Genomic DNA, 21,996 nt, shown 5'->3' with positions numbered 1-21,996 from the left:
CACTGGTTTTTACTGTCTCTATTGTTTTGCCTTTTCCAGCATGACATATGATGGGAACCACACAGTATGTTGTCTCTTCAGACTGACTTCTTACATTTAGTAATATGCTAAGTGTCTTTCATGGCTTGATGAGTCTTTTCCTTTTTATCGCCGAATACTGTTCCATTGTGTGTATATATGACAGTTTGTTTCACCCGTTGAAGGGCATCTTGGTTTCTTCCAAGTTTGGGCAATTAGGTATAGAAACTTCTGCAAACATCCACGTACAGGTTTTTGTGTGGACTTCAATTTGGTCAGTGTCAAGGAGCACAGTGGCTGGATTATGGTTAAAGTGTGATTGGTTTTGTGAGACGTGTCCAGACTGTCAAAGTGGCTGTATCGATTTGCATTCCCACAAGCAAGGAATGACAGTTCCTGTTGTTCCAAATCCTTTGGTGTTGTCAGTGTTTTGGATTTTAGCCATTTTCCAATAGGTATGTAGTGGTATCTCATTTATTTTTTTATTTTCTATTCCCTAATGGCCTATGATATTGAGCATCTTTTCATGTGCTTTCTTGCCAACTGTATTTCTGATATCTGGGCAGATCTCTTGCCCATTTTAAAAGTAGGTTTTCATTATTTTATGTGAGTGTCTAGAGCTCTTTATGTTTTCTGGATGTAAGTCCTGTACTAGATGTGTGTTTGTAAATATTTTTCCCAGTCTGTGGCTTGTGTTTTCATTCCCTTAAGATCTTTGAGTTTTCAGAAGAGGAAAATGAGGCTCAGAAAATTGTGTGATTTGCTACAAATATCATGGCTGATGAGTAGCAGAGCCACAACGGGAGCCCCGAGTGCCTGATTCCTCTGTGTTTCCTGGCCTCTGCTGGAGAAAAAAATCTCTAAAACATCCTGTTGGTTGGAATACCGAGTCTAAGAGTCTTCTTTATTTAAGAGGATTACCTTTGTTTGCATCTTCCCTGTTTAGGGCAGAAGAGATGAAAGTCTAAAAGTGGATGAGCAGCTGGCCAAAAAGGATGCCCAGGTCAGTAATAGAGCAAAGAAAACATCTCCTGTAACCTTTTTTCCCCCTTGACTGCCTTTTCATTCATTTGGCATCACTGGCTGTCCTCTCCTGTCCTCTCTGAAGGAGAAGCCTGAAGGCTGGGCATCACCCACCCTAGCCCTCTACCTTCCCCAGTGGTGGGTATTATTCTTCTGGCTCCAGCCACCCTCTTAGATTCCTAGTTTGCTAACAGTGGAACGGTGAGAGACTTAGAAAAGAGATTATCTCCCTGAACTCTACAACCAAGGACCTCCTCTTGTCATTCCATACCCCCTGAGGAGGAGGAGGAGGAGGAGGGAGAGAGAGAGAGAGAGAGAGAGAGAGAGAGAGAGAGAGAGAGATTGTGTCCATAATAACATTCTAGGTCTTCCTTTTTATCCAATAGATTCTCTATAATGCTGGGGAGAACAGATGGGGTACAGATGAAGATAAATTCACCGAGATCCTGTGTTTAAGGAGTTTTCCTCAACTGAAACTGAGTATGCACTCACATTACAATCCTTTTTGCTTTGTGTTGTATTTGCAAATGTTTTTTGGCTTAATATACAAAATTATGTAAAATGAAGTTAAAAATAGCAAAGTCTATTCCATTTGCATGTATAAACACTTCAGGAAAAAAAAAAAAAAACATGGGGGAGCTGTGTTCCAACTCAAGACACAACTGACACTGCTCTTGTCTTCCCCTCCAGGTTGAGTACATCACCTAGTGAGTGACAGGAAAAATATGGGAGAAGATGGCAAGGAGAAAGAAAGGGGGAGCCCTCTGGGGTGAGAGGAGTATTCTAGTGGTATTCAAGAAGCTGAGGCAATGCTTCCAACCCAATTAGCCACTTCCCTAGTTAGCCACTTTCCAGAAAAACCAGGCATTGTGGGTGAGGGTATCTTAATGCATTAATGAGAATGAATATTCAGCTCTTTCTGATATAAAGCAAATTGGGGAAAGGGGAGCATAGTTTTTTTGCTTAGACCAACTATTACATGGAACTGCTAAGCACCCACCTCCTCATTCATGTATCTCCCTGAACCACCTGGAAGCAACAGCACCCAGAAGCCCAGAACTCCATTCGCTGTGAATAGCTGAGTGTGGCTCCCAGGTGTCAGTCAATAGAGCAACCACAGCACATGACTAGGCTTATGCTGAGTTCATGGAAAAATGAGGAAGCATAAGGATATTACCGTGACTTTTTAATTCAGAAATTGCCCTTCCTTAATTTTGGCATTAAAATTTCACTTATTTTATAAAATAATGGTAATAGTATATTATAGTTCCTTTATTAATATCTTTATTTGAAACATAAAAACTAAACAATCCTAGATTTCTCTCCAAAATTTTTTTTTCAAAATTTACTTGGCTTACAAAGTATGCCTACATACTTAGGGACATATGTGTGGGTTTTGCTTTGGGGCAAAAACGGATCAAGAAATCTGAATGCCTTCTGGTAAGTGTGAGTAGGCCATGCTGCCTTTGGGGATGACTTACTCAGCAGAAAGAAATCTTCATAATTAAGATTTCATTAGCAGATAAAACATATTTGACTAATGACCACACTGTTGTTCCCAGGTGCTGCTATAATTTAAAAGTAGCCCATTGCCCTAGATAAATCATTTTTCACTTAACCTTTCAGGTGATTTTAAATTCCATCAGCCTGGGAAGGGGGAGGAGAGAAGACAGAATGAGATCATTGAAGAAAATGGCCAATGAAGTTTAGGTTTTATTGCAGATGATTCTTTTTTAATTTTTTTGTTAACATTTATTTATTTATTTTTTTAACGTTTATTTATTTTTGAGACAGAGAGAGACACAGCATGAACGGGGGAGGGTCAGAGAGAGAGGGAGACACAGAATCTGAAACAGGCTCCAGGCTCTGAGCGGTCAGCACAGAGCCCGATGCGGGGCTCGAACTCACGGACTGTGAGATCATGACCTGAGCCGAAGTCGGCCGCTTAACCGACTGAGCCACCCAGGCGCCCCAACATTTATTTATTTTTGAGAGACAGAGAGAGACAGAACACGAGTGGGGAGGGGCGGGGGGGGGGGTGGACACAGAATTTGAAGCAGGCTCTAGGCTCTGAGCTGTCAGTACAGAGCCCGACATGAGGCTAGAACTCATGGACCGTGAGTTCATGACCTGAGCTGAAGTGGGACGCTTAACCGACTGAGCCACCCAGGCGCCCCAACTGCAGATGATTTTTTTTAAAAGAAACAACAAAAACTTCCATGTTCAAGTTTTGATGGTTTGAAGAAGGAGTTTTTGAGTTTGACATTTAACAACTTGATTTGCTGCATATCAAATAAAAAAACCAGAATATATTCGAGTGTGGTCAACTGGGATGCTTTAAATATTTTTATGGTGCTGCTTTCTAGCATTTGATGAATATAGAAATATTAGCCAGAAGGACATTGAGGACAGCATAAAAGGAGAATTATCTGGGCATTTTGAAGACTTACTGCTGGCCATAGGTAAGCCCTTGAGTGTTTGGAAACTGAGTTACTTTGCACTTGTTTTAAATTGATGTGAAGATTAGCTCCTTTCCTGTAGGAATCCTGAGTGATGCATCTTTATGCTCCCATATCCCCTAGCACAGTCCATGGTACACACGATATGCTCAACAAATATTGTTAAATGGATGCATGAAGCAGTTGTCTTTTTAGGTTTTACTTTGTCTTTTAATTTTGTATTGGTTTGTCACCACACTTGGGTTGTAAACTCCCTGAAAGATGAAAATATTACATTTATATTGCCATTTTTATTGGGGCTTGTTGAAAGACTGAGCAACTAAGCCAATTTAGTGATTCATCATATTTGGTTATTTTTGGAAGATATCAATGGCTTCCCAAAACTGAGCCCCGGTCAGAGCTATAGGTCTTCTCCCTCTTGGCCATGCCAACCAGGAGTATCGAACAGAAGGTCAGTCACAGACCAAATCTGTTCCTAGAGACATGTGAATTAAGGAGCAGACGCAAAACACTGTTACATAAGTGGATGGGTCTTCTCAATGAGGTCTCTGCCTCATTGTTATTTATCAGCAGTGAAAGATGCTAGAAGCAGAGCAAAGGTACGCCCTAGGGAGTTAGCGGTGTAAGCGTAGGTGTTGCTGTGTCTGGGAGTTGGAGATGAGTCGGCTGCTGTGGGAGTTTCTCTGGCAGGTAATTTTATTTTCCTCATGACTAAAGGTAATTACTGTGCTAACGTTCTGTGCAAATATGACGTGATAAGCCTTTGAAATCCAGGTGAAGCATTCCCCTCTTCATTCTCAATAAAAGCCAGTGGTGACGAGGGGGTAGAGTGGTATGGTTACTCAAAGAATCTTTTTAAAAAATATATTACCATAGATTAACTCAATTTCCAGTAGATGAAACTGAACATTACTTTGCTTTTTATAACAGTCCGTTGTGCCAGAAGTATGCCTGCCTTTTTAGCTGAAAGACTACATCAAGCTTTAAAGGTTCGTCTGGAAATTTCATATACATTCTTATTCTCCCTCAAGAAGAATATGAAAAGTATTGCATAATATTGATGGAATTTCATGTTTCTTTTCTCCTTTGATGAGTTCTCTTTTGTAACTAAATTGTCTACTAATTTGTCTCATAGGTAGATAGAGAGTATCCTAATCATTGTAGAGACAGGTACAGTGACGTGTTGACTAAATCATTTCCTCCACTTCACAGTATATGCAGGCAGTAAAAGTTGTTTCAGAACACCAAGCCTCAAGCCTGACCCATTAGATCCAGTGGCCTCTCAAACTGCCTTTCTTAAACTAAACCAAGCTGAGTCAGTAGCCTTTCGTGCCATAGAAACCCTGGGTTTCCTTGTCTATTTACCACTGATAGATAGTGAAGTCTCTGAGTACAGGCGTTTTTCTTGCTCTTTTCTATCTTCAGACCTTTGCAATGAGCCTGGAACTTTAGAAGATGCTTACTTCAGGGTCTTCACTGGAAATTTCCTATAAAGGTCCACATGTGCCTTCAAAGTTATGTTCAGAGTGAACACGCCAAGTCCCTCACCTCACCCCCCACCCAAAGGTGCTTCCTGTCCTGTGTTCTGTCACCTCAGTGGATAGCCCCAACAGGAACTAGCCTTGCCCTACTTTCTGAAGTTATACCATTCACCCCATCTTTGTCCCCCATGCCTCAGCCACCTTGGCCTTCTTTCTGTCCTTGACTATGCCAAATGTCTTCCCCCATCAGAGTCTTTGAGTTTGTTGCCCTCTCTCCCTGGAATGTACCTTCTCCAGATCTACCTCTGGCTGGCTCCTTCTCACCTTTCAGGTCACCTCCTGAGAGAGATCTTTCCTGACTAAACAGGTCAGTTTGCTTCCTTTCAGTCACACTCCATTAGGTAATTCTTACTACTATTTACATAAACATGTTAATTTTCTTTACCGTCCATCTCCATCCATTAGAATGTAAACTCCATGCAAATAGAGATATAATCTGTGCTGTTCACTACCGTATGCACAGTACATGGAGCAATGTCTGATATATAGTAGATGTTCAGTAACTTTGTTGAATGAATGAAGAAATGAATAGTGTCAATATCCACCTAACTGCTCAGCAAGAAATTTTACACTTTTCTCCCTCCTTCATTTTCCCCAAATGATACATCCCTAAATTTTGTCAATCTACCCTTGTAAGCACCCCTTAAATCTACACATTTTCTCCATTCCTACCACCATTATTCTAGGTCAGACCATCATGAGCTCTCTTCTTGTTACACAGTCACCCCTGGATGGGTCCCAAAGCTTGTAGTCGCATTCTGTTCTATGTATCCCACTCTTGCCCTGCAATCCCATCTGCATGCTGCTGTCAAAGGGATTTCCTGAAACACATATCTGATCTGCTCTCAACACTGTCATGTTCAACAGATTGCAGTTGTTCTCCACATTTGGGGTAAAGTCAGAATTTCATTTCGTGGTTTACAAGGTCCAGCCTTTTCAGACACATTTCTTGCTATGATTGATTCTTCCCCATTATTTATGCATCCTTGAATGTGGCATTCTTTCTTGGCCTGAACCTTCATGCATGCTGTCTCCTCTCTTGGAACATTTCCCCCTCTCTATGTGAGCCCTACCTTCTTTTCATCTGGCTGATTATTTAGGTCCCAGCTCAAATACCACTTTCTCAGACAGACTTTTCCTAATTCTTGATCTATTTTAGGCTCTCCTTACATATGCTCCCATAGTACCCAATATTTCCCATATGTTGGATTGTATTGTAATGGCTTGTTTTCTTGCCCGTATCCTTTACAAAATTGAAAGCTTAGAAAAGGTATCTCGTTTTTGTTTTTTGACATTTGGCATGGTGATGGCACAGAGTAAATGCTCAATAAATATTTCTTGAATATATGAATGATAAAGTTTGATGACAAATGAGTGGAGAAGAGTCACTGTGGTTGAATATTTTGTGCAGCATTATCTATTTCCTGTAAGTATAGATCTATCTATTGTTTTGCGGCCAGTGAGATTTGTATTGTGGACACCTGTATTTCTTAACAGGGTGTTGGAACTGATGAGTTTACTCTGAACCGAATAATGGTTTCCAGATCGGAAATTGACCTTTTGGACATTCGAGCAGAGTTTAAGAAGCATTATGGGTATTCCCTATATTCAGCAATTAAAGTAAGTCTCCCCTTGAAAGTAGTAAAACACATATTGCCTTTTTCTACTCATCTTCTTTCCTGTATACTCTGTAAACATAGAGATATGTGACTCAGTTTTCTTACTCCCTGTCAATGCATGAATGTGTTTTCCGAGTTTAAAATAGTGATAGCATAGGAGCGCCTGGGTGGCTCAGTTGGTTGAGTGTCCAACTTCGGCTCAGGTCATGATCTCATGGCTTGTGAGTTCAAGCCCCGCATGGGGCTCTGTGCTGACAGCCCTGAGCCTGGAGTCTGCTCCAGATTCTGTGTCTCCCTCTCTCTGCCCCTCCCCCACTCACGCTCTGTCTCTCTCTCAAAAATGAATAAATGTTAAATGAGCACTGGGTGTTGTATGTAAGTGATGAACCACAGGAATCTACCCCCAAAACCAAAAGCACACTGTACACACTATGTTAGCCAATTTGACAACAAATTATATTAAAAAAATAAAAATAAATAAAGTTTACAACTTGAGGAATTGAAAAAAAAATTTTTAATAGTGATGGCATAAATAAACAAATGAGTGAACAAATAAATAAATATATAAATAATAGTGATAACAAAATGTCTCCCAAAGATAGTGATTATTTTTCAGCTCCAAAATCCCAGGCACATAACAGACACTCAACATTTTCTTTTAGGTTTAGTGGCCATTAATTGTTCTTCTTCTTTGGATTATATATGCAAATAAGTTACCTATATTTTATATTGTATTCTTATTTATTTATAGTCTTATTTATTTAAATTTTTCTTTATGACAATAGAAGGATATAAAAATACATGTTTTAAAGTTCCTATTTTTAATGGAAGTATAGTTGGCATACAATGTCCCGTTAGTTTCAGGTGTGTGGCATAGTTAAATCTCCTCTTGTTTTACTCAAAATATAGAGAGCATGGTTCTGCACTGTGGAACTCTTTTCATTTCAGTTTATAGGAAGTTTTCTCTTTCTTTTTAACAACTGCACATCATTCCATTGCTTATGTATTTGCACCCACCATATCAATAGATGTTTCCAGTTTCTTGCTGTTACAAACAATTGAATGATGTTGTGCTATGCATGCCCAATTTCATAATGGTGCAAGTGTATCTAAGGGATACAGTCCCATACGCCAGTAGGATTGCTGAGGCAGATGTAAATACATTCGTAATCTTGGTAAATGTTACCAGTGCACTTCCCTTTGCACATCATGTAGTCAACTCGATTCACTCACCAAAACGAATCCTATTTTTCTTTCAGCCAGAGCTTTTGTTTTTACACTAAACCTTTGCAGAAGGTGCTGCATGCTGAAGTGGAAATTGAGGAACTTATTCAACAAGGCACCTCTCAGACTGTGCCTGGGGCTTAGCACAGATTTCATCAGTTCACACTCAATGCAATTTGAATCGATTCTGACACATCACAATAGTTTCAATCAACACAGGAAGATTTAATAATGTTAACCATATTGTACTTACTAAGGCAGAAAAGTAGACTCATACATTTTATAAAGATTGCCAGTAACAAGGTTGAAACATAAAGAAGGCCTTCAGTTCACCCTCAGCAATTTAATGGAAAATTAAATTAACCATTAGTTCTCCCTCCCGCAGTAGTCTGGCTAATTGAGGCTTATTATATTAGGAAATATCTAAACTATGCCTGCCTTGATAGAAAAGAAAAATCCCTGGCTAAAGAATTCAGTTTGTAATTTAAAATTACATAAGTTTCTTCATTTCTATCACCTAAGGTACATTTTTTTAAATGAAATGTTGTGTTGGATCAGGGAAAAAAATAGAGAGCTTAATTAAACTATTTCAATAATCAATAAGTATAAAACAAATTACAAAGGAGACCAAAGACCTACCTCCCCCAAAATCCCAGGCTCGGATAGACTCACAGGTGAACTTCACCAAACTTTCAAAGAACAAATCTTATACAAGTTGTACCAGAAAACGGGAAAAGTGAAAGCTTCCTAATTCATTTTATGAATTTCGTATAATCTTGATTCCAAAGATACAGGATAAAGAAAATTACAAATTCATGTCGCTTATGAACATAGATAGCAAAGAGTAAAATATTGACTGAATGTATCAGTTTAATTTTTTTTTTAACGTTTATTTATTATTGAAAGACAGAGAGAGTCAGAGCGTGAGCAGGGGAGGGGCAGAAAGAGGGGGAGACATAGAATCTGAAGCAGACTGCAGGCTCTGAGCTGTCAGCACAGAGCCCGACGCGGGGCTCGAACTCACAAACTGCAAGATCATGACCTGACCTGAAGTGGGACGCTTAACCAACTGAGCCACCCAGGCTCCCCCGAATGTATCAGTTTATCAAAAAAAAAAAAAAAAAAAAAAAAAAAACGCATCAAAATCAAGTGAGGTTTAATCCAGGAATGAAAGAATGGCTCAACATCAGAAAATTAATATGATTGCCCACATTGCACACATATAAAAGATAATTATATAATTATTTCAATATTTTCAGAAAAAGCTTTTGAAAAGGGCCAATACCTATTTATGATAAAAACATTTACCAAATTAAGAATAGAAGCAAACCTCCTTAAATTGATAAAGCTTACATACCAACATATTATAACAAATACATATTTATACTCGGTGGAGAAACTTTAGATGCAATTCCTTTAAGATAAGGATCAGAACAATAATATTCCCTACATACTAATACACACCATGCTACTACTATCATTAATATACCTTAATGCTATCTTACAGAGGACTAGGGGTCCTGGACAGTATTGGAAAGGAAGAAAAAAATACGTGTAAAGATTCAAAGGGAAGTGTTGAAGCTTCCGTTATTTTCAGTAGATACAATCATCTTTCTAGAAAAAATCAACAGGAATTATAAATTATTATCAGTAATAAAAATTCCACAGTGTTGCCAGTTAAAGATCAACCTGTAAAAATTAATAGTCCTTCTTAGACTGTATAATCAGAATTAAGCTACCATTCATAATAGAAACAAAAACTATATAACTCTATGGAGAAAACTTTAAGACTGTTCTAAAGAGCATAAAATATGTCAGTAAATGGAGAGCTGGTTCATATCACTTGAGTAATATGATAGGATATTGTAAAGATGTCAGTAATTCCTCAAAGTAAGCCATATAAATCAAATGCAATTTCAATCAATATTCCAGCTAGATTTCTTTGAGGAACTTGGTTAACTTACTCTAATATTTATGTGAAGGAATAAAGATTCATGATTAATCAACCTTGAATAAGAGTAAAGGGGCACCTGGGTGACTCAGTCAGTTAAGCATCCCACTTTGGCTCAGGTCATGATCTCACAGTTCATGGGTTCAAGCCCCACGTTGGGCTCTACGCTGAGAGCTGAGAGCCTGGAACCTGCTTCTGATTCTGTGTTTCCCTCTGTCTCTCTGCTCCTCCCCTGCTTGTGTTCTCTCTCGCAAAAATAAATAAATAAACTTAAAAAAAAATAAGAGTAAAGATAGGGAAAGGGCTAGTCCTATTAGAGACTGACATGGTACAAAGCCATTATTGTTTTAAGTGTAGTTTTGGAGTAAGAACAGACAAATTAAGCAATGGAACAGAATGGAGACCTTAGAGACAAATTCAATTGTTTGTGGAAACTCATAGGATAGAGGGAACACCATAAATCAGTAGGGAAGGGACAGATAATTTAGTAAAAATGTATTGGGAAATCTGGTCAATTCTACAGTGAAAAATAAAACTGGATCCTGCCCAACCCCGTATCATTGGTAAACGGCAGATGAACTAAAAACCCAAAGATAAAATATAAAATTAGAAAGTTAATCCAAGAAAATACAAGAGTTACCTTTGTGACCCAGGAGCAAGGAAAGAATTTTTAAATAAAACTTCAGAAGCACAAATCACATTGCAAAAATGACAAACAAAAGAAAATGTGTTATTAAGTATACTATTAAGTATAACATTATTTACTATTAAGTAATCTCATTACATTTTCAATACTGACACATAGGATTTTTTTGATGTTTAAATTTCTATAATTCAAGAGCTAGAGTTCCATTTTGCATGTCACTCGACTTTTGGTTCTGCCTCCTCTTCCTTCTGCCTATAGTTTGGACATTTTTCTGCTCATTTTTCTGCTCACTACACCTTTCTGGTGTTGGTGATTGGTGGGGGAGAGGAGGAGAGAGAGAGAGAGTAGGAAACACAAATGTGTCCCTCTCATTACTTAGTAGTAAGACATTAATACAAAATTTGGATAAAATTACATTAATAAGATGTCACTGAGCAACAAACTAAGTAGCTATTTAATAAATAGTACAATTCCAATGTCTTTAATGGAAATCATAGTAGCCATCCTCAACGCATAATCTATGTGGAGATTTGAGGTGAACATAAGTAAGATAATTAGAAGAATATACTATGAAACAACATACAATTAAATTAAATACTGTGGTACAGAGGAGAGCAACACAGGAATTCAGAGTAGAGAAGTTTGGGGTTAGATAGGGAATGTTTCTTGGGGAAGTGGGTCTTGAGCCTACCTTTGAGGTTTAATAAGCTTGTGTTGAGTGCCTCTTGTGGGCCAGGTGCTATGCTGCTCAACAGGGACTCAGGTGAATGCTCTAGAAATGTATGTATGGTTAGGAGTAGGAGGGACAGAAGCAGTAAGGCACTTGATTGATGAGGGGATCTACCTTGGGGAATACTGAAAAACAAAATCCAACTGGCAAGATGAATTCAGACGAAAGAGAGTTTTGAGGTCACAGAATTTGTATTTCATTCATCCACTAGAGATATTTACTAAATGCATATTATGTACCTGGTTCAGAGTTACAATTACAAGCAAAGAAAAAAAAAGTTTCCCCGTCCTTATGGAATTACAAATAAATGTAAAGTTACAACTATGTTAAATGTAAAGGAAAGAGATACAGTGCTGTCAGACCATAGGATAGGGATAGGAAAAGCTTCCATGAAGAAGTTATGATTGAGTTCTAAAAATGAGTAGACAGGGGCGCCTGGGTGGCTCAGTCGGTTAAGCGGCCGACTTCGGCTCAGGTCATGATCTCGTGGTCCGTGAGTTTGAGCCCCACGTCAGGCTCTGTGCGGACAGCTCAGAGCCTGGAGCCTGTTTCAGATTCTGTGTCTCCCTCTCCCTGACCCTCCCCCATTCACGCTTTGTCTCTATCTCAAAAATAAATAAATGTTAAAAAATAAAAATAAAAAAACATAAAAATGAGTAGACAAAGGTTGTGGGGTTGGAGAATCAGTAAAGCATTTCAACAAAAGGAAAAGGAATTACAAGGGGAAAGACCTCATGGTAAAGAAACATAATGAGAAATAAGGCTGAAGGGACCAGATCACCCAGGACCATTTGTCAACCTTTGAAGATTTTGTCTTGAGCCCAAGAACCTTGAAGAGTTTTCCACTTAAGTGCATAGTGTCATGATCAGAAGTACATTTTGAAAAGATGCCTGTGATCACAGACAATGCATTGGAGAGAAGAAGGAAGAGATTTGGGGGTGTTGAGTTCTTTTATTAGTCATATTGGAGCTGCTACAACTGGGGATTGCAAAGTAATAATGCAAAGAGATCAAAGAGCAAAGGCTCAAAAGATATTTAGGAATTAAAACTTAGGGGACTTGTTGTGTTACCTTGGTAGAAGGAACAACAAAGAAAAGATGTCAAGGATGACTTCCAGGTTTCTAACTTGCGAACAGATAGTGATGCCATTCCCTGCACAAAGGTCAGGCTTTAGGTGTGTTTGTTTGTTTGTTTTTGTTTTTTTACTTTTCTTTTTTGGGAATGGGGGAGAAGTTCATGAGTTTGGTTTTATACGTGTTGAGTCAGAGATGTCTTCGAAACATGGAAGTGGAATTGTCACGTCAGGAGCTAGTGGTATGAGATACATTTTCAGAATCAGTTATGTTACTGAATAGCTGGACGTGAATGAAAATCCTCTAAGGAGAAAATATAGGTAAGAGTATAGAAGAGAAGAAACATAAAAGAGAAAAAAGCTGAGAATTGAGAACAGTAAGAATTAACAGTGGGAGAATACAGTTGATGAATCTAGAGCCAAGGAAACTGGTGACAAGAGATGGGAGCCTAAAGCAGATTTGTCATGGTCAGAATGGAAAAAGGAATAACATAAAAACCACTGCAAAGAAATAATTGGCAGGATGGATGAAACGTAGAGAATAAAAGATGGGATCAAAGTTGGGAGAAGAAAGCATCAGTGGTACCACTGTTAAAATACACCAACACAGACATTTGACTTCTTAAGAGCAATTAATATGTCCTAATTAGGAAGACATACATTATGTTCAAAGGCTTTGAAAATACATGAACTTTTTTGTGGTTGTAAAATTTCTAGAATAGCCATTTTACTAGAAGACATAAAGGTATAGAGGTAGAAGAAAGGATGAACATTTGTTTAGTACTGAGAATGGATCTGCATTTTATGTTAAGCTACTTGGACGTATTTTCTTTTTCTTAAATTTTTTTTAATGTTTATTTATTTTTGAGACAGAGAGAGAGAGTGAGAGACAGAGTGCATGCAGGGGAGGGGCAGAGAGGGAGGAAGACACAGAATCTGAAGCAGGCTCCAGGCTCTGCGCTGTCAGCACAGAGCCCGACGCGGGGCCCAAACCCATGAACTGTAAGACCGTGGCCTGAGCCGATGTCAGACACTTACCCGTCTGAGCCACCGAGGCACCTCTAACTACTTGGATGTATTTTCTTGTCTAACTGATAGAACCGCTAATAATTGTTTACAACTTGGTTGGAGATGGTAAAGGGAGCTGTTTTAATACCCAGTGAGAGCACTGTTGGTTTATCTGCAGTTCCAGAGATTATTACATCTGGCAGAGCAAAACTTGGAAAGCCCAACAGAGGAAGAACTACAGTCTATATAAAATAAGAGAATGTATATTAACGCCTATTGTGTCTCATTGTGAAAGCAACACATAACCTCTAAATAACCTTTCTTCATTGTGTCTTTTGCATTACTGCTTACTCTAATATTTATCCTGGTGTGAAACTTGAGTGTAAGAAGTGCTCACTGTTTGAGTTGCCTTGAATAAAATGAGAATAATGTGAGGATTTTAAACAGTCTAGATTAAAAGCCAAGTTTTACCTCCAATGCTATGCAAAAGTTTTACCTGTTTTGCCTAGCAAACATGGCATCTTTGTACACAAGCCTGAATCTCACATGTTGTCTGTCTAAACAAAGATCTTTTTCAGCTAGCCTAGGGGAAAGGAACTGAGAAGCATGCACTTTGGGAATGTCAGGCAATGTAGTATGGTGTTAAGGGGCCAGGCCCTACCTGTTCATTAGTCTCTATATGATTTCCTAACCTCTGTTTTTCTCATTTTGTCTGTCTATTAAATGGACATACTTAGGCTACCTACTGCATAGAGTCATAAGGGTTATAAGGTTAAAGTAGTTAACCCTTCCAAGAGCAAGTGTTTGATGAATATTAATATGTTATTAAGATTATCATTTTAAAGTTTTGTTAGGGGGGCGCCTGGGTGGCGCAGTCGGTTAAGCATCCGACTTCAGCCAGGTCACGATCTCGCGGTCCGTGAGTTCGAGCCCCGCGTCGGGCTCTGGGCTGATGGCTCGGAGCCTGGAGCCTGTTTCCGATTCTGTGTCTCCCTCTCTCTCTGCCCCTCGCCCATTCATGCTCTGTCTCTCTCTGTCCCAAAAGTAAATAAACGTTGAAAAAAAAATTTTTTTTTTAAATAAAAAAAATAAAAAAAAATAAAGTTTTGTTAGAAACGTAATATTATGTAATATTACATAATTGATGCAATCTTATTTTTCAAATCCAAATTGAAATTTAACTGCCATGAATCAGGAAGAATTTAAACATTATATATTGTAAAGAAGATGCTAGGCTGGAACATAATCACACTCAGGTATGAACGAATAACAGAATTACAGATGCATTTCACAAAATGGGACAAGTCATGAGTCTCACCCCACTGAATCACCCAGGACTGTGGGGTTTCATTCGTTTTGGTCCCCTCATTATTTATGCTATATCTGTCCTTCTCTCCATCGGTCCTGTTCCTTACAGTCGGATACTTCTGGAAACTATGAAATCACGCTCTTGAAGATCTGTGGAAGAGATGACTGAGTGAAGAACGCAATCTCCGAAGGCTGCTGCTCCCACAACAGGCCTTTCCAACAGCTCTGCTTACTCCTTTCTCAGAGTTTTGAAAACCCCAAGCAAGTGTAAACAGCAACCTGTTTTCCTAACAGACACTTCCATCGTTCCATAATAGCGACAAAAAGTGATTCTAGTAGAGCATCTCAGCATCATGTAGGAATTCATAAATGAAATTTTTAAGTAGTATTAAGGATCTACTAATACAACATAAATTATATTTCAGCTTAGGAAGTGAGAACCTTTGCAGAATTCTAACACATTGAATGTGTAAGCAGCATTAATAAAAGCTGTTGCCTTTGTTAAAGGTAATTTGTCTGTCTTTTAGCCCGTACCAACATTGTCTTGCTGGTCGCTAACAATTAATGATATTTTAAAATGCATTTTTGTTATAAAAGCTATTGCTACTTTACTTTATGTATTACCTTATTAATCGCATTTAGCTTTAAGAAAGGAATAAAATGAATGTAATCCTGGCCTGCTCTTTCTAGTTGTGATCAAGCTATAGGAGTGGCAGTGCATGATAAGTTATTTCAGCCCCCGGAAAACATCTGCTGAACTATTAATCTAACCACTTCCTGTCAAAATGGCAAGCATGAATTGTGGGTGTTTCATGCTAAATACTACTTTCCCAGAATGGCTATGTAGAATCAATTCTTTAAAGTTTCTTTTCCTCTAAAATAAGTTGGCAAAACTATGCATTTAAAGAAAATCCTTCATGTTATCTTTGAAAGGGACCTAATATCAAATACCTTGACTAATATGAAATATATGAGGTAAAACTTTCCAGTTGGAGTTATCAGTCTGGACTTGAATAGAAATGATAAATGTATGAGAACTAAAAATAGGGATGTGTGAATCCAGAGCTTTTAATCAATGCATTCCACTGGCAAACATTCTGAGAACTTTCAGAAGGAGAGCAAATTATTTCTTGTTCTGGGATTTCCAGACTGCATGCAGGAAAAAAGCACAAAGATTTAGAGTCAGGCACACCTGCCAGTTTTGACTTCCTGCCCTACCGCTTACTAGTTCTGTGACCCTGAAAACTTCTAAACCCTGCTAAACCGAAGTTTTCTCATCTGTAAAATGGTGATAATTATAGCACCTACCTTTCTCATAGGGTGTTTAAAAGATTAAGAAAGATAATGCCTTTGAAGCACTTAGCCCTATGGTTAAGTGCTCAATTACCAAGTTACTATTATTACCAAGCAACATCAAAACGACCATGACAGCATTGCAGCGTTCTTCAACAGACTTCGGTTTATCTACCACGTGCCAAGCTCTGTGCTAAGTAGGTATTGGATGCACCAAGGGGACTGAGACTCATTTCCTTTCGCCAAGGACCTTAAAATCTGTTCAGGGAGAGTGGCGAGTGCATATAATCACAACCCAAACGTACCACGTTGTATTGAGGGAAATAACATTGTGTAAGAAACGGAAGTGGTATGGAGGCTGGATCAGTAATTCAGCCTATCGAAGGTTACAAACTCCACCAGTAAAGAAGAAGAAGAGAGGCTCTCCAGATAGCTGAGAGCACTTGCAAAGTCACAGAGTTATGAACTAGCACAATGTGTGCACAGCACTACCCAAAGGTTATGTATGGAGGCTTAAAAAACAAGGTGGGGGTATGGTGAGCGGTGATAGGCAGGGGCCAGATCACAACTGTCTCATGCTAATGAGTCTCAAGCAAGGGAGAGTCATGGATGGAAGGAGCATTCCAGGAAGATTTCAATCGGGGAAATGTCAAATTTTTGCTCAAGGGAGAAGGATGTTTGGGAGAAGAAAGCAAGAGGCAGGAGCTCCCTTGGCAAGTTCTCCAATCAAGTCTCGAAGTATCAGCCTGAGCTAAGATAATGGCACGGGAGGACAAAAACCCATGAACACACTTAAGAAATGTTTAAAAGATAAAACTAATAGAATATGGTAATCAAGGTAGTTAGGTGTCAAGTTTGCTCCATGATTTTGGCTTGATTTAGTGAATGAGTGTCTCACCAAGCAGTAAATCATTACTAATACTCATTGAGTACTTACTATGTATCAGGCACTATGTTAAACAGTTTTGTATATGTCAAATCATTAATCCTGAAGGAACTTTACAATGTAAACACTAAATCACGGATACAGGAATGGAACCTTAGAGAAATTAAGGAGCTTGACCATTGGAAGAGCCAGGATTTAAATCCAGCAGCCAACTCCAGTGTCCAGGCTCTTAGCCACTATTTGCCTTAGAATTTATCCTGCCTTGGGATCACTGTTCCTTTCAACCCTGCAATGTAAGTTATTTGAATGCAGGGATTTTTGTCTGTTGCATTCACTGCAATATTCCTAATTCTTAGAGCATGCTTAGCACATAAAAGGCTCATGATAAATCTTTATTGGGTGAATGAAGTTCTTTTTCCTCTACGCCTTTGACCTATATAAGTAAATTTAGGGCAGTTTTTTAAACATTTGTAGGTATACCTGAATCTCCGCTTCCCAGGCTTGGGAAAAGAAACTAACATCACTACACTAAAGGTAGACTTGGAGAAAAGTTCAGAAATTTTACCCATATGCAGAGCACTTCTTCCACACTACCCATCACTGTAGAAAGGAATATATTATGAAGCTGGCCAGGGTATTGGGACTTCTGGAGAAGCAACAAGTTCAAACACCTGTAGGCTCTCCTTTACTCAACATCAAGCTAAATTCCTGAAATGGTGTTACAAGATTTTAATCTTGGTCACATTCTCCAAACTCATGGAGAAGTAATCCCTACCCCCTTTGGATTTTGATACTGTTCCCTTTTCCTCTGGAAAAATGGTTTGCTTCACTAGCACTCTCCCACATACATTTTCCTTCCTTCTTTCCTTCCTTCCTTCTTTCCTCCTTCCTTCTCTGTTTCCTTTGTCCTTCTCTCCCATTCATTCTTCTCTCTCTTTATTGATCTCTGTAATGTAATAAGCATTTTGGAAAGCACTCTCCAACATGAATACTATGACCTTAAACTACTACCAACCACATGACCTTCCTCTCCCATCCTCCCTCCATCTCCCCACCTGACCTAACTTTCATTTCAAATTACATGTTCATTGTCCCCTTGCTTTCTTTTTATATCATTTTTCATTCAATTTGTTTTTCTTTACTAATTAAGCCTCTGGGACTTCTTTTTTTCATTTAATATTATTTTGTAAAGTAATATCCATATCATTGCATGTCATGTATTTTATTTATGTTGACTGTCACGTATCATTCTACTGTGTAAAGTCATCATTCTAGGAGGCCACAAAGTTGCCCTCAAGGAAGCAGGGAAAGCATAATTTCATCTGGCTCCCTACCCCTTGTGCTTAAAAAAAAAAAAAAAAAAATTAACATTCATTTATATTTGAGAGACAGAGTATAAGTGGAGGAGGGGCAGAGAGAGAGAGGGAGACACAGAATTCAAAGCAGGCTCCAGGCTCTGGGCTGTCAACACAGAGCCCGACTCAGGGCTTGAACCCACAAACTATGAGATCATGACCTGAGCTGAAGTCTGACACTTAAGTGACTAAGCTACCCAGGTGCACTATCCTCCCCTCCCTGCCCCAGGCTTCTTTGAAGCTATAGTGCCTCACTATGGCCACAGAGGTAGCTTTCATCTCCAGTCATGAAACTAGGAACAACCTGGATTCTTCTCTTTAATGGGTGCCGATCACAATTTCCAACGTTGGGCGGGGGTTCCAACAAGCAATGCTCCACCACCAGCTGGATGTCATACAATTCAACTCAGTTCTATCAGCATCTACCTGGATTTAGCATTAGGTCTCATAGGTTAAGGGCTCAGTCCCACAAGACTGCCCCCTGCCAACTTCAGATGCCAATCACAAGTCCAAGTTGTCATCTGTGCTTCTGACCCCACTGCCTATATGGATCGGAGGTTCCTTGGGTGTGATTAATTTGCTAGACAGGCTCCCCGAACTCAGGGAAACATTTGTTTACACTTATCAGCTTATTACAAAGGCACATAATAAAGGATGCAGATGAACTCTAAATGGAAGAGATGCATAGGGCAAGGTGTGTGGGAAGGGGCGAGGAGCTTCCCTGCCCCCTCCTGGGGCACCTGTCTCCCAGCACCATCACGTGTTCACCAACCTGGAAGCTCTCTGAGCTCCATACAGTTGGGATATTTATGGAGACTTCATCACACAGGCATGATCAATCATTAATTCCGTTTTCAGCCTTTCTCCCTTCTCAAGAGAGTGGGAGGCAGGGGTGAACATTTTCAGCTTCTAATCACGGTTTGGTCTTTCTGGTGACCAGCCCTCATCCAGGAACCACCTGGAACCCTTCCAGAGTCTCCTCCTCATTAGCAAAGACCAAATATTAAAGTAAAAGACTTATCACTTATTGATAAGTAAAGACTTATCAATAAGTGATAAGAGTAAATAAGAGTCAATAAGAGTAAAAGTACTCTTATCACTTAGGAAATTACAAGGGTTTTAAGAGCTCTGTGCCAGGAGCCAGAGATAAAGACCAATATATATTTTTTCTATTATCTCATACTCTTCCTTTCCCAGGGATTGACTGCATACTCTGTTACGACAAAGGACAACCACGAACCCATTGTAAATGCCAGTGTGTGTTCTATATCTCTAAATCCCTAGCCCAGTTCCCTATTCATAGTTGGTACATAATAAATTTTAATGACAATGATTTGTGAAGTGGGGTAATAGACCTTTTCTGCCAGTTGTATCAGATTGTTGTAAGGAGCGCAGGAAAAAATGATTACAGCTACCTCCTAAAGTATTGAATGTTACTCAAATGTAACAAAGAATTGTAGAGTTTATAGTAGCATAATCAATTTTTGTTGTGTATATGAGTCAAGAACTTACTATGTGCCAGTACTATGCTGGATATTTTAGATCTCATTTATTCTCAGAGTTGTAATGTTATTTATCTATCTTAAGTACTTTATGGAACTAAGCATGGTTATACATATCAGTGTTATCTCCATTTTACAGATGAGGAAAATGAGGGCCAGATAGGTTAGGTTACTAGCCCAAGGTTACACAGCAGGGAGGCCAAGGTTTAGGATCTGGGCCTATTGGTGTCTGTGTGTGAGTGAGTAGGAGGAACGTGAGAACCTGAAGGAAGTGATGACCCCTTAATAGAAAGCTGCAAAGAGAAAGAACACTGAAATAATGAGAGACTCCCAGGAAAGCTCTCCTCCTCCAACCCTCTACTCCCATCCTTCTTGCCTCGCATGCATTGGACCAGCTGGTAGCTGCTCAATGCACAATTCTGATGATTCTGATGGAACATGGCCCTCTCAAGATGGAGGGTTGTTGTTAGTGATCCTTCCAAAGAACTACAATGCTTATTTAAATATTTAAATACAATTCAAAATGAGAGGGGCAGTAGAGGGCACAGGCAGTGCCATGGTTAAGTGCATGGGCCCTGGGGTCATGCTGCCCAGATCTGTGACCTTAGGCAAGTTATTTTACCTTGATAAGTTACATATTCATCACCTTTAAATTGGGGACAATAATAGTTCCTGCCTTGTAAAGCTATTTTGATAAGTAGATGAGAAAGCATTTAAAAAGCATTGAGCATAGTACATAGCATATGCTAAGCCCTCAATGAATGTTGGCCTAGATCATATTCTCACAGTGTACTATTCAAAGGCCATGTTTTTATTGCCTTCAATTTCCACAAGGTGGCAGGTCGAGTTCAAAGTGGACCCCACGGCTCTGTGTCCCAAAGGCGGAATCTGCTTTAATTGTTTCAGAATAACTGGGCCAAATCTGAACAGTTGTAAACATCTTCATTATATTGTCTATAGAATATTTGTTATGGTCCGGGCATCTTACTGTTGCTGTAAAATTCTTAATGGAATATATGGATCATTTAACTTAATCCTCTTGTTTCTCATGACTCCCAAGAGCATCTGCATTAACTCTTCCATGGATCACCTGCCCAAGTGACGACATTCAGGTCATCTCAGCACACTCCAAGTTGAGGCCCCGAGGACCGTGAAGAAGAGAGAATTAGCAAGCTGGAGGGAGTCCTGGACTCCGTGACTGGTGAGCTGCAGAAGGCAGGAGGTTGGCATGCCTCGTTCTAGAGGGATAATGTAGCTCATTAGGAGCTACAAAATGACAAATGAAGATATTGAATAGGGGATTCATGAGCCTGTTTCTGAGAGTGTATTGAAGGAAATTTCAAGATAGCATAATTCAGACTTTTGTGTATCTTCTCCATTTTTCTAATTCTAATTGATAACCTCTAATTTTAACAATTTGTCTTTAAAAATTTTTTAATGTTTATTTATTTTCGAGAGAGAGTGTGAGCAGGGGCATGGCAAAGAGAGAGGGAGACATGGAATCCGAAGGAGGCTCTGAGCTGTGAGCACGGAGCCCAATGCAGGGCTCGAACCCACAAACTGAGAGATCATGACTGGCGCCAAGGTCGGCTGCTTAACTGACTGAACCACTCAGGCCCCCCTGATAATCTGTCTTTAAAGCATTGCTTTTAGAGTCAGATCCAGTGAGATTGAAATGGTGCCTTCGTTACTCCACTATCTGTTAAAGCAATATTTATACCAGTAAGTATTTGATGAATACTTAACTTCTTTACAGTTCAGTTCTTGGCTGTAATAAAAGCATCTACCGTAAAGAGTTGTTGTGAGGGTTAAGTGAATGAAGCATGTGAAGGATTGAACTCAGTCAAAAGTAGTTAGTCCATAAGTATAGGTTTGCCCAGGAAACAGCAGATAGTAGGTGTTCAAAACGCACTTGCAGAATAAAGAAATGAGGGGTGCCTGGGTGGCTCAGTCGGTTGAGAGGCTGACTTTGGCTCAAGTCCGACTTGGCTCACCTCACAGTTTGTGAGTTCGAGCCCCACATGGAGCTCTCTGCTGTCAGTGCAGAGCCTACTTCGGATCCTCTGTCCCTCTCTCTCCCCCCTTCCCCTGCTCTCTCACTCTCTCTCTCTCTCAAAAAATAAACATTCGAGAAAATAAAGAAATGATATGCACAGTGATAATAACTCTAAGACTGGCCTTGGGCCTTTTCAAGGAAAACGCTCGATGAAATCAGCGTCATCTTGTCAAATACGCGCACGTCAGTGGTTAGGTGTGTAGGATCTGAAGACAAGTTCCCCAGGCTTATTTTCTGCCCACCAGTTGATGATTGTGTGCCATGTGAGTGAGTAGCTTTTTTTAACATTTCTATGCCTTAGTTT

The 21,996-nt window shown here is 39.4% G+C and overlaps 1 protein-coding gene across 2 annotated transcripts in view; it reads left to right on the top strand.

Moving 5' to 3' along the window:
* The window catches only part of ANXA3 (annexin A3), a 54,034-nt gene extending 38,758 nt beyond the window's left edge, over nt 1-15,276 (top strand). For both annotated transcript variants that reach the window (XM_030313621.1, XM_030313620.2), the window contains exons 8-13: nt 965-1,021; nt 1,428-1,521; nt 3,408-3,503; nt 4,431-4,489; nt 6,539-6,661; nt 14,710-15,276. In XM_030313621.1, the coding sequence (XP_030169481.1) occupies nt 965-1,021; nt 1,428-1,521; nt 3,408-3,503; nt 4,431-4,489; nt 6,539-6,661; nt 14,710-14,769 (489 nt within the window). In that variant the 3' untranslated portion in view covers nt 14,770-15,276. The remainder of the gene's footprint in view (nt 1-964; nt 1,022-1,427; nt 1,522-3,407; nt 3,504-4,430; nt 4,490-6,538; nt 6,662-14,709) is intronic.
* The last annotated feature ends 6,720 nt before the right edge of the window (nt 15,277-21,996 follow it).

This window comes from Lynx canadensis, chromosome B1, assembly GCF_007474595.2.
Source record: "Lynx canadensis isolate LIC74 chromosome B1, mLynCan4.pri.v2, whole genome shotgun sequence".
NCBI classification, from domain to species: domain Eukaryota; kingdom Metazoa; phylum Chordata; class Mammalia; order Carnivora; family Felidae; genus Lynx; species Lynx canadensis.
Note: the sequence above shows the minus strand (reverse complement) of the source record. Positions and strands in the feature narration are given on the sequence as shown.